Source organism: Triticum urartu, chromosome 4A (assembly GCF_056163025.1).
Source record: "Triticum urartu cultivar PI428250 chromosome 4A, HENAU_Tu73, whole genome shotgun sequence".
In the NCBI taxonomy this organism is placed as follows: domain Eukaryota; kingdom Viridiplantae; phylum Streptophyta; class Magnoliopsida; order Poales; family Poaceae; genus Triticum; species Triticum urartu.
In genome coordinates this window covers 135,829,343-135,843,230 of record NC_141876.1, presented here as the reverse complement: position 1 = coordinate 135,843,230, position 13,888 = coordinate 135,829,343, and the positions used below count along the sequence as shown (strand labels likewise).

Sequence of the window (13,888 nt, the reverse complement as noted above, 5' to 3'; positions counted from 1 at the left end):
GTCGGCCGGCTAAGGCCACACCGCGACGGATCTGGACGGGACGCCAGATCAGCGGCCATCGCTGCCACCCAACACCCGATCGGGCAAGCCAAGGACTCAACCCATTGTCCATGGGCGAACCGGCCATCGCCGCACACTAGGGTCACCACCCTAACCGCACCCACTGAAGACGCAGGCGCCATCGGGAGATCGATCCGGGCAACAAGGCCCGAATCCCTCATGCTCGACCCCGGTCCGCCACGCAGAACCTCCTCGCCGCGCTGACGAGAGGTCCACCACCGGATCCACCGCGCCGTCCAGGCCGACGGGTTCCTAATATTCCCAACGTGAGTCTGTTAAGGGCAGTCACACGTCCTGACGTCCTATGTGTGTTTCAGCCCCATCTCGTTTTTGTAGGTAAAGATTGCTCATGAGAGGCCGGAGAGATATGGTACATGGACGAGGACACAAGATTGCAACGTTCAGCTGGAAAATAGCCCGTCATGATAGCTGCAACAATTCAGCACTTCTACCAGCATCTTAGGAACAAATTGGCACAAACTACTTCAGCACACGCGTATGATTTGTTTGGTCATTTTTTCTGTAATAACAAGCATGGTGTTGCACTGCTGTGATGTGCGTGAGTTCAAAATATGTCTCTGCTCCGTGAACAAACGAATTTCGCACGATGGGATTCCACACAAATTCAAAAGAAATTCCCTACTGGGCATCATAGTCTGCAATCTTTCCATCTGTTGCGTTAACAATTGCAGTTTTGGAACAAAGCGATGTAAACTGCTGAAGAAAAGTTTGCAGAATTTTATTACTAGTATAGAGTTGATTCAACTAACACGACGGTGTTATGGCAAAAACCTACTTGATCTGGCTGGTTTCAATTCTCCGGGTAACCCAGTTCATGGCCCGCGGGCTAAGCTAAGCTGTGCGAGCCGACAAGCGATGTCCCCTCCGGCGGCGGTGGCGCCCCCATCCGCCGCGGCCACTCGCAACCCCTCGAGCCTGTCAGCGATGTCGTCCAGGGCTGCAAGCGCCGTCGTCACCGGGGAGATGGCGCCGCAGACCGCTGCGCAGGCGGCCTCGTCGCGGAAGCAGAGAGCGAACTCATCGCCGGAGCCTTGCCCCGCCCAGGAGAGCGTGGACCCGTCCAGCCTCTCGAAGGCGTCGCCAGGGAGGATCGGGTATGCGAAGAGGATCCGCTGGTGGGGCTGGTCGTCGGGACCGGTGTACATGACGAGGGAGTGGCCCTGCGGGCGGAGGACCCGGACGGCGGCGTAGGCGGCGCCGAGGCTGCACCATTGGCCGTCGCCGCCGCCGCGGTGGAAGAACTCGACGGGGCAGGAAGAGTCGGTGGCCATTGGACCGGCCGAGCGATGGGAGAGGAGAAAGCCCTATGCTATGCCTCCACTAGGAGATCTCCCCGACGATGAATCAAATTGGCGTGAAAGTTGCAACTGATTTTTTTCTTCTTCAACCAAAGGCATTTTTTTTTGTTGACTCGTAATGTTTTTTTCTTGAAAGGAAGCGCTTGCCTGGCCTTAATGATAAGGCACTACAAAGTCGTAAAAGAGTCTAACAAAATAAAAATAGAACAAAATAAAAGAGTACAGATACAAGCCGAAACGACTGATAACAGCAATGCAGCGCGGTCGGCGACTTCTAGAAGATATCGGGAAGGATGGTACCCCACGGAAGCAAATTCCTACATAACGCGGTGAAGTTCAGTGCACTTTGCCCGCATCTTTAGCACGAGCTGCTCCACGCTTCCTTTGTCTTTTGACTTTGCCAGAAGCTTCAAAAGCTGCAAGAAAGAGATCATTTTATATAAAAGATCAGCTGGATGGTGAAAGAAAATCCCCTCTATACGCGCTTTATTGCGCGTAGTCCACAAGTCCCACGCCAATGCCCCCAAAACCAGCCATGCCAGACGGTGTTCCTCACGCGATGCGCCCTGAACCATCCTATATAGGTCCGCGAATCTGGGTTCCACGCACCTCCAGTTATTTCACGGAGGGCGCTCCATATGAAGCGAGCAACTACACACTTGAACAATAAATGGTCGCGATCCTATGCCGCACCGCACCACATGCGATTCCTGTCCCCTGGACTGTGCCTCTTCTGAACTTGGTCTCCGCTAGTGATGCAGTTACGACTTACGAGCAACTTGCCACAGAAATATTTTAATTTCGGCCAGCAACCTTGCCTTCCAAATCCCACTCAAATCACACGTGGTATGTGTTTTGAAAAATTCTTTGTAAAGCGATCCCGTCGAGAAGCGACCCGAGGCTTCCAGCTTCCACGAGACCTCCCACTCCGAGCTCTCGATAGGCCCGAGCGAGCGTCGGAATCTAGGTTGCCAACTCGAGTTAGTCCAAACATCCACCACCTTGGCGTTTGGTTTATCGAAATGGCAAAAAGGGCCGGGAACCTTTCACATAACGCTTGCTCACCGCACCAGACATCTAACCAAAATGATGCCGCCTTGCCATCGTGAATCAAAAACTTTGTTCCCAGACGCAAAAGGTGACTCACCTTCTTCACGTCTTTGGTAATTGCGATGATTGCACATGTTGGGGAACACAGTAATTTCAAAAAAATTCCTACGCACACGCAAGATCTATCATGATGATGCATAGCAACGAGAGGGAAGAGTGTTGTCCACGTACCCTCGCAGACCGTAAGCGGCAGCATTATGACAACACGGTTGATGTAGTCATACGTCTTCACTATCCGACCGATCCTAGTACCGAAAGTATGGCACCTCCGCGATCTGCACACGTTCGGTTCGGTGACGTCCCACGAACTCTCGATCCAGCTGAGTGTCGAGGAAGAGCTTCGTCAGCACGACGGCGTGATGATGGTGATGATAAAGCTACCGGCGCAGGGCTTCGCCTAAGCACTACGACGATATGACCGAGGTGGATTATGGTGGAGGGGGGCACCACACATGGCTAAGGGATCAATGATCAACTTGTGTGTCCTAGGGAGCCCCCTGGCCCCGTATATAAAGGAGCAAGGGGGAGGCCGGCCAGCCCTTGGAGGCGCGCCAAGGAGGGGAGGAGTCCTCCTCCTAGTAGGAGTAGGACTCCCCCTTTCCTAGTCCAACTAGGAGGAGGAAGGGGGAAGGAAGGAGAGGAAGAGAAGAGAAGGAAAGGGGGGCGCCGCCCCCCCTTCCCTAGTCCAATTCGGACTAGAGGGGGAGGGGCGCGTGGCCCTGCCTTGGCCGGCCCTCTCTCTCTCTCTCCACTAAGGCCCATGTTGGCCCATTAGTCCCCCGGGGGTTCCGATAACCCCCAGCACTCCGATAATTATTCGGTGACCCCTGGAACTCATTCGGTGTCCGAATATAGTCATCCAATATATCAATCTTTATGTCTCGACCATTTCGAGACTCTTCGTCATGTCCGTGCTCACATTCGGGACTCCGAACTATCTTCGATGCATCAAAACACATAAACTCATAATACCGATCGTCACCGAACGTTAAGCGTGCGGACCCTACGGGTTCGAGAACTATGTAGACATGACTGAGACATGTCTCCGGTCAATAACCAATAGCGGAACCCGGATGTTCATATTGGCTTCCACATATTCTACGAAGATCTTTATCGATCAAACCGCATAACGTTATACGTTGTTCCCTTTGTCATCGGTATGTTACTTGCCTGAGATTCGATCGTAGGTATCTCAATACCTAGTTCAATCCCGTTACCGGCAAGTCTCTTTACTCGTTCCGTAATGCATCATCCCGTAACTAACTCATTAGTCACATTGCTTGCAAGGCTTATAGTGATGTGCATTACCGAGAGGGCCCCGAGATACCTCTCTGATACTCGGAGTGAAAAATCATAATCTCGAGCTATGCCAACTAAACAAACACCATCGGAGACACCTGTCGAGCATCTTTATAGTCACCCAGTTACGTTGTGACGTTTGATAGGACACTAAGTGTTCCTCCGGTATTTGGGAGTTGCATGATCTCATAGTCATAGGAACATGTATAAGTTATGGAGAAAGCAATAGCAACAAACTAAACGATCATCGTGCTAAGCTAACGGATGGGTCAAGTCAATCACATCATTCTCTAATGATGTGATCCCGTTAATCAAATGACAATTCATGTCTATGGTTAGGAAACATAACCATCATTGATTCAACGAGCTAGTCAAGTAGAGGCATACTAGTGGCACTCTGTTTGTCTATGTATTCATACATGTACTAAGTTTCCGGATAATGACATTCTAGCATGAATAATAAACATTTATCATGATATAAGGAAATATAAATAACAACTTTATTATTGCCTCTAGGGCATATTTCCTTTAGTCTCCCACTTGCACTAGAGTCAATAATTTAGATTACATTGTAATGATTCTAACACCCATGGAGTCTTGGTGCTGATCATGTTTTGCTCGTGAGAGAGGCTTAGTCAACGTGTCTGCAACATTCAAATCCGTATGTATCTTGCAAATCTCTATGTCTCCCTCCTTGACTTGATCACGGTTGGAATTGAAGCGTCTTTTGATGTGCTTGGTTCTCTTGTGAAATCTGGATTCCTTTGCCAAGGCAATTGCACCAGTGTTGTCACAAAAGATTTTCATTGGACCCGATGCACTAGGTATGACACCTAGATCGGATATGAACTCTTTCATCCAGACTCCTTCATTTGCTGCTTCCGAAGCAGCTATGTAGTCTGCTTCACATGTAGATCCCGCCACGACACTCTGCTTGGAACTGCACCAACTGACAGCTCCACCATTTAATAAAAACACGTATCCGGTTTGTGACTTAGAGTCATCCGGATCAGTGTCAAAGCTTGCATCAACATAACCATTTACGACGAGCTCTTTGTCACCTCCATATACGAGAAACATATCCTTAGTCATTTTCAGGTATTTCAGTATGTTCTTGACCGCTATCCAGTGATCCACTCCAGGATTACTTTGGTACCTCCCTACTAAACTAATAGCAAGGCACACATCAGGTCTGGTACACAGCATTGCGTACATGATAGAACCTATGGCTAAAGCATAGGGAACGACTTTCATTTCCTCTCCATCTTCTGTAGTGGTCGGGCATTGAGTCTGACTCAACTTCACACCTTGTAACACATGCAAGAACCCTTTATTTGCCTGATCCATTTTGAACTTCTTCAAAACATTATCAAGGTATGTGCTTTGTGAAAGTCCAATTAAGCGTCTTGATCTATCTCTATAGATCTTGATGCCCAATATATAAGCAGCTTCATCGAGGTCTTTCATTGAAAAATTCTTATTCAAGTATCCGTTTATGCTATTCATAAATTCAGTATCATTTCCGATCAACAATATGTCATCTACATATAATATCAGAAATGCTACAAAGCTCCCACTCACTTTCTTGTAAATACAGGCTTCTCCAAAAGTTTGTATAAAACTATGTGCTTTGATCATACTATCAAAGCGTATATTCCAACTCCGAGAGGCTTGCACCAGTCCATAAATGGATCGCTGGAGCTTGCACACTTTGTTAGAACCTTTTGGATCGACAAAACCTTCTGGTTGCATCATATATAACTCTTCTTTAAGATATCCATTAAGGAATGCAATTTTGGCATCCATTTGCCAAATTTCATAATCATAAAATGCGGCAATTGCTAACATGATTCGTACGGACTTAAGCATCGCTACGGGTGAGAAGGTCTCATCGTCGTCAACTCCTTGAACTTGTCAAAAACCTTTTGCAACAAGTCGAGCTTTGTAGACAGTAACATTACCGTCAGCATCAGTCTTCTTCTTGAAGATCCATTTATTCTCTATGGCCTGCCGATCATCGGGCAAGTCAAATAAAGTCCACACTTTGTTCTCATACATGGATCCCATCTCAGATTTCATGGCCTCAAGCCATTTTGTGGAATCTGGGCTCATCATCACTTCCTCATAGTTCGTAGGTTCATCATGGTCAAGTAATATGACCCCCAGAATAGGATTACCGTACCACTCTGGTGCGGATCTTACTCTGGTTGACCTATGAGGTTCGGTAGTAACTTGATCAGAAGTTTCATGATCATCATCATTATCTTCCTCACTTACTGGTGTAGGAATCACTAGAACTGATTTCAGTGATGAACTACTTTCCAATAAGGGAGCAGGTACAATTACCTCATCAAGTTCTACTTTCCTCCCACTCACTTCTTTCGAGAGAAACTCCTTCTCTAGAAAGGATCCATTCTTAGCAACGAATATCTTGCCTTCGGATCTGTGATAGAAGGTGTACCCAATAGTCTCCTTTGGGTATCCTATGAAGACACATTTCTCCGATTTGGGTTCGAGCTTATCAGGTTGAAGCTTTTTCACATAAGCATCGCAGCCCCAAACTTTAAGAAATGACAACTTGGTTTTCTTGCCAAACCACAGTTCATAAGGTGCCGTCTCAATGGATTTAGATGGTGCCCTATTTAACGTGAATGCAACCTCTCTAAAGCATAACCCCAAAACGATAGTGGTAAATTAGTAAGAGACATCATAGATCACACCATATCTAGTAAAGTACGATTACAATGTTCGGACACACCATTACGTTGTGGTGTTCCGGGTGGCGTGAGTGACGAAACTATTTCGCATTGTTTCAAAAGAAGACCAAACTCGTAACTCAAATATTCTCCTCCACGATTAGATCGTATAAACTTTATTTTCTTGTTACGATGATTTTTCACTTCACTCTGAAATTCTTTGAACTTTTCAAATGTTTCAGACTTATGTTTCATTAAGTAGATATACCCATATCTGCTTAAATCATCTGTGAAGGTGAGAAAATAATGATATGTGCCACGAGCCTCAACATTCATTGGACCACATACATCTATATGTATGATTTCCAACAAATCCGTTGCTCTCTCCATAGTACCAGAGAACGGCGTTTTAGTCATCTTACCCATGAGGCACGGTTCGCAAGTACCAAGTGATTCATAATCAAGTGGTTCCAAAAGTCCATCAGTATGGAGTTTCTTCATGCGCTTTACACCGATATGACCTAAACGGCAGTGCCATAAATAAGTTGCACTATCATTATCAACTCTTCATCTTTTGATTTCAACATTATGAATATGTGTATCACTACAATCGAGATTCATTAAAAATAGACCACTCTTCAAGGGTGCATGACCATAAAAGATATTACTCATATAAATAGAACAACCATTATTCTCAAATTTAAATGAATAACCGTCTCGCATCAAACAAGATCCAGATATAATGTTCATGCTCAACGCTGGCACCAAATAACAATTATTTAGGTCTAATACTAATCCCGAAGGTAGATGTAGAGGTAGCATGCCGACCGCAACCACATCGACTTTGGAACCATTTCCCACGCGCATCATCACCTCGTCCTTAGCCAATATTCGCTTAATCCATAGCCCCTGTTTCGAGTTGCAAATGTTAGCAACAGAACCAGTATCAAATACCCAGGTGCTACTACGAGCATTAGTAAGGTACACATCAATAACATGTATATCACATATACCTTTGTTCACTTTGCCATCCTTCTTATTTGCCAAATACTTGGGGCAGTTCCGCTTCCAGTGACCAGTCTGCTTGCAGTAGAAGCACTCAGTCTCAGGCTTAGGTCTAGACTTGGGTTTCTTCTCCTGAGCAGCAACTTGTTTGCTGTTCTTCTTGAAGTTCCCTTTCTTCTTCCCTTTGCCCTTTTTCTTGAAACTGGTGGTCTTATTGACCATCAACACTTGATGCTCCTTCTTGATTTCTACCTCCGCGGCTTTTAGCATCGCGAAGAGCTCAGGAATAGTCTTATTCATCCCTTGCATATTATAGTTCATCACGAAGCTTTTGTAGCTTGGTGGCAGTGATTGAAGAACTCTGTCAATGACACTATCAACAGGAAGATTAACCCCCAGTTGAGTCAAGTGATTATGATACCCAGACATTTTGAGTATATGTTCACTGACATAACTATTCTCCTCCATCTTGCAGCTATAGAACTTATTGGAGACTTCATATCTCTCAATCCGGGCATTTGCTTGAAATATTAACTTCAACTCATGGAACATCTCATATGCTCCATGACATTCAAAACGTCATTGAAGACCCGGTTCTAAGCCGTAAAGCATGGCACACTGAACTATCGAGTAGTCATCAGCTTTCCTCTGCCAGACGTTCATAACATCTGGTGTTGCTCCTGCAGCAGGCTTGGCACTTAGCGGTGCTTACAGGATGTAATTCTTCTGTGCAGCAATGAGGATAATCCTCAAGTTACGGACCCAGTCCATGTAATTGCTACCATCATCTTTCAACTTTGCTTTCTCAAGGAACGCATTAAAATTCAACGGAACAACAGCACGAGCCATCTATCTACAATCAAACATAGACAAGCAAGATACTATCAGGTACTAAGTTCATGATAAATTTAAGTTCAATTAATCATTTTACTTAAGAACTCCCACTTAGAAAGATATCCCTCTAATCCTCTAAGTGATCACGTGATCCAAATCAACTAATCCATGTCCGATCATCACGTGAGATGGAGTAGTATCAATGGTGAACATCAATATGTTGATCATATCTACTATATGATTCACGCTCGACCTTTCAGTCTCCGTGTTCCGAGGCCATATCTGTTATATGCTAGGCTCGTCAAGTTTAACCTGAGTATTCCGCGTGTGCAACTGTTTCGCACCCGTTGTATTTGAACATAGAGCCTATCACACCCGATCATCACGTGGTGTCTCAGCACGAAGAACTTTCGCAACGGTGCATACTCAGGGAGAACACTTGTACTTTGATAATTTAGTGAGGGATCATCTTATAATGCTACCGTCAACCAAAGCAAGATAAGATGCATAAAAGATAAACATCACATGCAATCAATATAAGTGATTTGATATGGCCATCATCATCTTGTACGTGTGATCTCCATCTCCGAAGTACCGTCATGATCACCATCGTCACCGGCGCGACACCTTGATCTCCATCATAGCATCGTTATCATCTCGCCAATCTTATGCTTCCACGATTATCGCTACCGCTTAGTGATAAAGTAAAGCATTACAGCGTGATTGTATTGCATACAATAAAGCGACAACCATATGGCTCCTGCCAGTTGCCGATAACTCGGTTACAAAACATGATCATCTCATACAATAAAATTTAGCATCATGTTTTGACCATATCACATCACAACATGCCCTGCAAAAACAAGTTAGATGTCCTCTACTTTGTTGTTGCAAGTTTTACCTGCCTGCTACGGGCTTAACAAGAACCATTCTTACCTACGCATCAAAACCACAATGATAGTTTGTCAAGTTGGTGCTGTTTTAACCTTCGCAAGGACCGGGCGTAGCCACACTTGGTTCAACTAAAGTTGGAGAAACTGACACCCGCCAGCCACCTGTGTGCAAAGCATGTCGGTAGAACCAGTCTCGCATAAGCGTACATGTAATGTCGGTCCGGGCCGCTTCATCCAACAATACCGCCGAACCAAAGTATGACATGCTGGTAAGCAGTATGACTTATATCGCCCACAACTCACTTGTGTTCTACTCGTGCACAACATCAATGCATAAAACCTAGGCTCGGATGCCACTATTGGGGAACGTAGTAATTTCAAAATTTTCCTATGCACACGCAAGATCATGGTGATGCATAGCAACGAGAGAGGAGAGTGTTGTCTACGTACCCTCGTAGACCGGTAACGGAAGCGTTGACACAACATAGAGGAAGTAGTCATACGTCTTCCCGATTCGACCGATCCAAGTACCGAACGTACGGCACCTCCGAGTTCTGCACACGTTCAACTTGGTGACGTCCCTCGAGCTCCGATCCAGCAAAGTGTTGAGGGAGAGTTTCGTCAGCACGACGGCGTGATGACGGTAATGATGTTCTACCGATGCAGGGCTTCTCCTAAGCACCGCTACGATATGACCGAGGTGGAATATGGTGGAAGGGGGCACCGCACACGGCTAAGGAACGATCACGAAGATCAACTTGTGTGTCCTGGGGTGCCCCCTTGCCCCCGTATATAAAGGAGGGAGAGGGGGAGGTGCGACCGGTCCAAGGGGTGCGCCTGGAGGAGTCCTACTCCCACCAGGAGTAGGACTCCCCCCCTTGCCTTGTTGGAAAAGGAAGGGGAAGGGAGAAAGAGGAAAGGGGGGCGCCGCCCCCCTTCCATGTCCTATTCGGACTAGGGGGGAGGGGGCGCGCGGCCTGCCCTGGCCGGCCCTCCTCTTCTCCCTTAGGGCCCATGTAGGCCCAATAACCCCCCGGGGGGGGGGGGGGGGTTCCGGTAACCCCCCGGTACTCCGGTAAAATCCCGATTTCACCCGGAACATTTCCGATATCCAAATATAGGCTTCCAATATATCAATCTTTATGTATCGACCATTTCGAGACTCCTCGTCATGTCCGTGATCACATCTGGGACACCGAACAACCTTCGGTACATCAAAACACAAAAACCCTAATTACGATCGTCACCGAACTTTAAGAGTGCGGACCCTACGGGTTCGAGAACTATGTAGACATGACCGAGACACGTCTCCGGTCAATAACCAATAGCGGAACCTGGATGCGCATATTGGCTCCTACATATTCTATGAAGATCTTTATCGGTCAGAAGCATAACAATATACGTTGTTCCCTTTGTCATTGGTATGTTACTTGCCCGAGATTCGATCGTCGGTATCTCAATACCTAATTCAATCTCGTTATTGGCAAGTATCTTTACTCGTTCCGTAATACATCATCCCGCAACTAACTTATTAGTTGCAATGCTTGCAAGGCTTGAGTGATGTGCATTACCGAGAGGGCCCAGAGATACCTCTCCGACAATCGGAGTGACAAATCCTAATCTCGAAATACGCCAACCCAACAAATACCTTCGGAAACACCTGTAGAGCACCTTTATAATCACCCAGTTACGTTGTGACGTTTGGTAGCACACAAAGTGTTCCTCCGGTAAACAGGAGTTGCATAATCTCATAGTCATAGGAACATATATAAGTTATGAAGAAAGCAATAGCAACAAACTAAACGATCAAGTGATAAGCTAATGGAATGGGTCAAGTCAATCACATCATTCTCCTAATGATGTGATCCCGTTAACCAAATAAAAACTCATGTGTATGGTTAGGAAACATAACCATCTTTGATCAACGAGCTAGTCAAGTAGAGGCATACTAGTGACACTCTGTTTGTCTATGTATTCACACATGTATTATGTTTCCGGTTAATACAATTCTAGCATGAATAATAAACATTTATCATGATACAAGGAAATAAATAATAACTTTATTATTGCCTCTATGGCATATTTCCTTCAATGCCCACAACTCCTTTGTGTTCTACTCGTGCATATAACATCTACGCATAAACCTGGCCCTGATGCCACTGTTGGGGAACGCGGTAATTTCAAAAAAATTCCTACGCATACGCAAGATCTATCATGGTGATGCATAGCAATGAGAGGGGAAGAGTGTTTTCCACGTACCCTCGTAGACCGTAAGCGGAAGCGTTATGACAACGCGGTTGATGTAGTCGTACGTCTTCACGATCCGAATGATCCTAGTACCGAAAGTACGGCACCTCCGCGATCTGCACACGTTCGGCTCAGTGACGTCCCACGAATTCTTGATCCAGCTGAGTGTTGAGGGAGAGCTTCGTCAGCACGACGGCGTGATGACGGTGATGATGAAGCTACCGGCGCAGGGCTTCGCCTAAGCACTACAACGATATGACCGAGGTGGATTATGGTGGAGGGGGGCACCGCACACGGCTAAGGGATCAATGGTCAACTTGTGTGTCCTAGGGTGCCCCCTACCCCCGCATATAAAGGAGCAAGGGGGAGGTCGGCCGACCCTTGGAGGTGCACCAAGGAGGGGAGGAGTCCTCCTCCTAGTAGGAGTAGGACTCGCACTTTCCTAGTCCAACTAGGAGGAGGAAGGGGGAAGGAAGGAGAGGGAGAGAAGAGAAGGAAAGGGGGGCGCCGCCCCCTGATGACCCACAAGTATAGGGGATCGCAACAGTTTTCGAGGGTAGAGTATTCAACCCAAATTTATTGATTCGACACAAGGGAGCCAAAGAATATTCTCAAGTATTAGCAGCTGAGTTGTCAATTCAACCACACCTGGAAACTTAATATCTGCAGCAAAGTATTTAGTATCAAAGTAATATGATAGTAGTGGTAACAGTAGCAAAGGTAATGATAGCAAAAGTAATGTTTTTGGTATTTTGTAGTGATGATAGCAATAGCAACAGAAAAGTAAATAGGCGAAGAACAATATGTGGAAAGCTCGTAGGCAATGAATAGGTGATAGAGAATTATGCCGGATGTGGTTCATCATGTAACAGTCATAACCTAGGGTGACACAGAACTAGCTCCAATTCATCAATGTAATGTAGGCATGTATTCCGAATATAGTCATACGTGCTTATGGAAAAGAACTTGCATGACATCTTTTGTGCTACCCTCCCATGGCAGCGGGGTCCTTGCGGAAACTAAGGGATATTAAGGCCTCCTTTTAATAGAGTACCGGACCAAAGCATTAACACATAGTGAATACATGAACTCCTCAAACTACGGTCATCACCGGTAAGTATCCCGATTATTGTCACTTTGGGGTTAACAGATCATAACACATAATAGGTGATTATAGACTTGCAAGATAGGATCAATAACTCTCATATATTGATGAAAACATAATAGGTTCAGATCTGAAATCATGGCACTCGGGCCCTAGTGACAAGCATTAAGCATAGCAAAGTCATAGCAACATCAATCTCAAAACATAGTGGATACTAGGGATCAAACCCTAACAAAACTAACTCGATTACATGATGAATCTCATCCAACCCATCACCATCCAGCAAGCCTACGATGGAATTACTCATGCACGGTGGTGAGCATCATGAAATTGGTAATGGAGGAAGGTTGATGATGACGATGGCGACGGATTCCCCTCTCCGGAGCCTCGAACGGACTCCAGATCAGCCCTCTCGAGAGGTTTTAGGGCTTGGTGGTGGCTCTGTATCGTAAAACGCGATGAATCCTTCTCTTTGATTTTTTTCTCCCCGAAAGCAAATATATAGAGTTGGAGTTGAGGTCGGAGAAGCTCCAGGGGGCCCACGAGGTAGGGGCGCGCCCCCACCCTCATGGCTAGGGTGTGGGCCCCCTGGTCTTTATCTTTTGCAAGGATTTTTTATTATTTCCGAAAAGATGTTCCGTGAAGTTTCAGGTCATTCCGAGAACTTTTGTTTCTGCACATAAATAACACCATGGCAATTCTGCTGAAAACAGCGTCAGTTCGGGTTAGTTCCATTCAAATCATGCAAGTTAGAGTCCAAAACAAGGGCAAAAGTGTTTGGAAAAGTAGATACGACGGAGACGTATCAACTCCCCCAAGCTTAAACCTTTGCTTGTCCTCAAGCAATTCAGTTGACAAACTGAAAGTGATAAAGAAAAACTTTTACAAACTCTATTTTCTCTTGTTGTTGTAAATATGTAAAGCCAGCATTCAAGTTTTCAGCAAAGATTATGAACTAACCATATTCACAATAACACATAGGTCTCATGTTTACTCATATCAATGGCATAATCAACTAGCGAGCAATAATAATAAATCTCGGATGACAAGACTTTCTCAAAATAATCATAATATGATATAACAAGATGGTATCTCACTAGCCCTTTCTGAGACCGCAAAACATAAATGCAGAGCACCTTTAAAGATCAAGGACTGACTAGACATTGTAATTCATGGTAAAAGAGATCCAGTCAAGTCATACTCAATGTAAACTAACAGTAATGAATGCAATGACAGTGGTGCTCTCCAACTGGTGCTTTTTAATAGGAGGATGATGACTCAACATAAAAGTAAATAGATAGGCCCTTCGTAGAGGGAAGC

At 45.6% G+C, this 13,888-nt stretch overlaps 1 protein-coding gene across 1 annotated transcript; it reads right to left on the bottom strand.

Moving 5' to 3' along the window:
* Positions 1-770: 770 nt before the first annotated feature.
* LOC125553661 (uncharacterized) lies at positions 771-1,469 on the bottom strand. Its single transcript, XM_048717414.2, has one exon. The coding sequence runs from the start codon at positions 1,350-1,352 to the stop codon at positions 894-896; it is 459 nt and encodes a 152-aa protein (XP_048573371.2). The 5' UTR covers positions 1,353-1,469; the 3' UTR covers positions 771-893.
* Positions 1,470-13,888: the final 12,419 nt, after the last annotated feature.

Coding starts and splice junctions, on each gene's coding strand:
- LOC125553661 (XM_048717414.2), bottom strand. CDS start 1,352: ATGGCCACCGACTCTTCCTGCCCCGTCGAGTTCTTCCACCGCGGCGGC.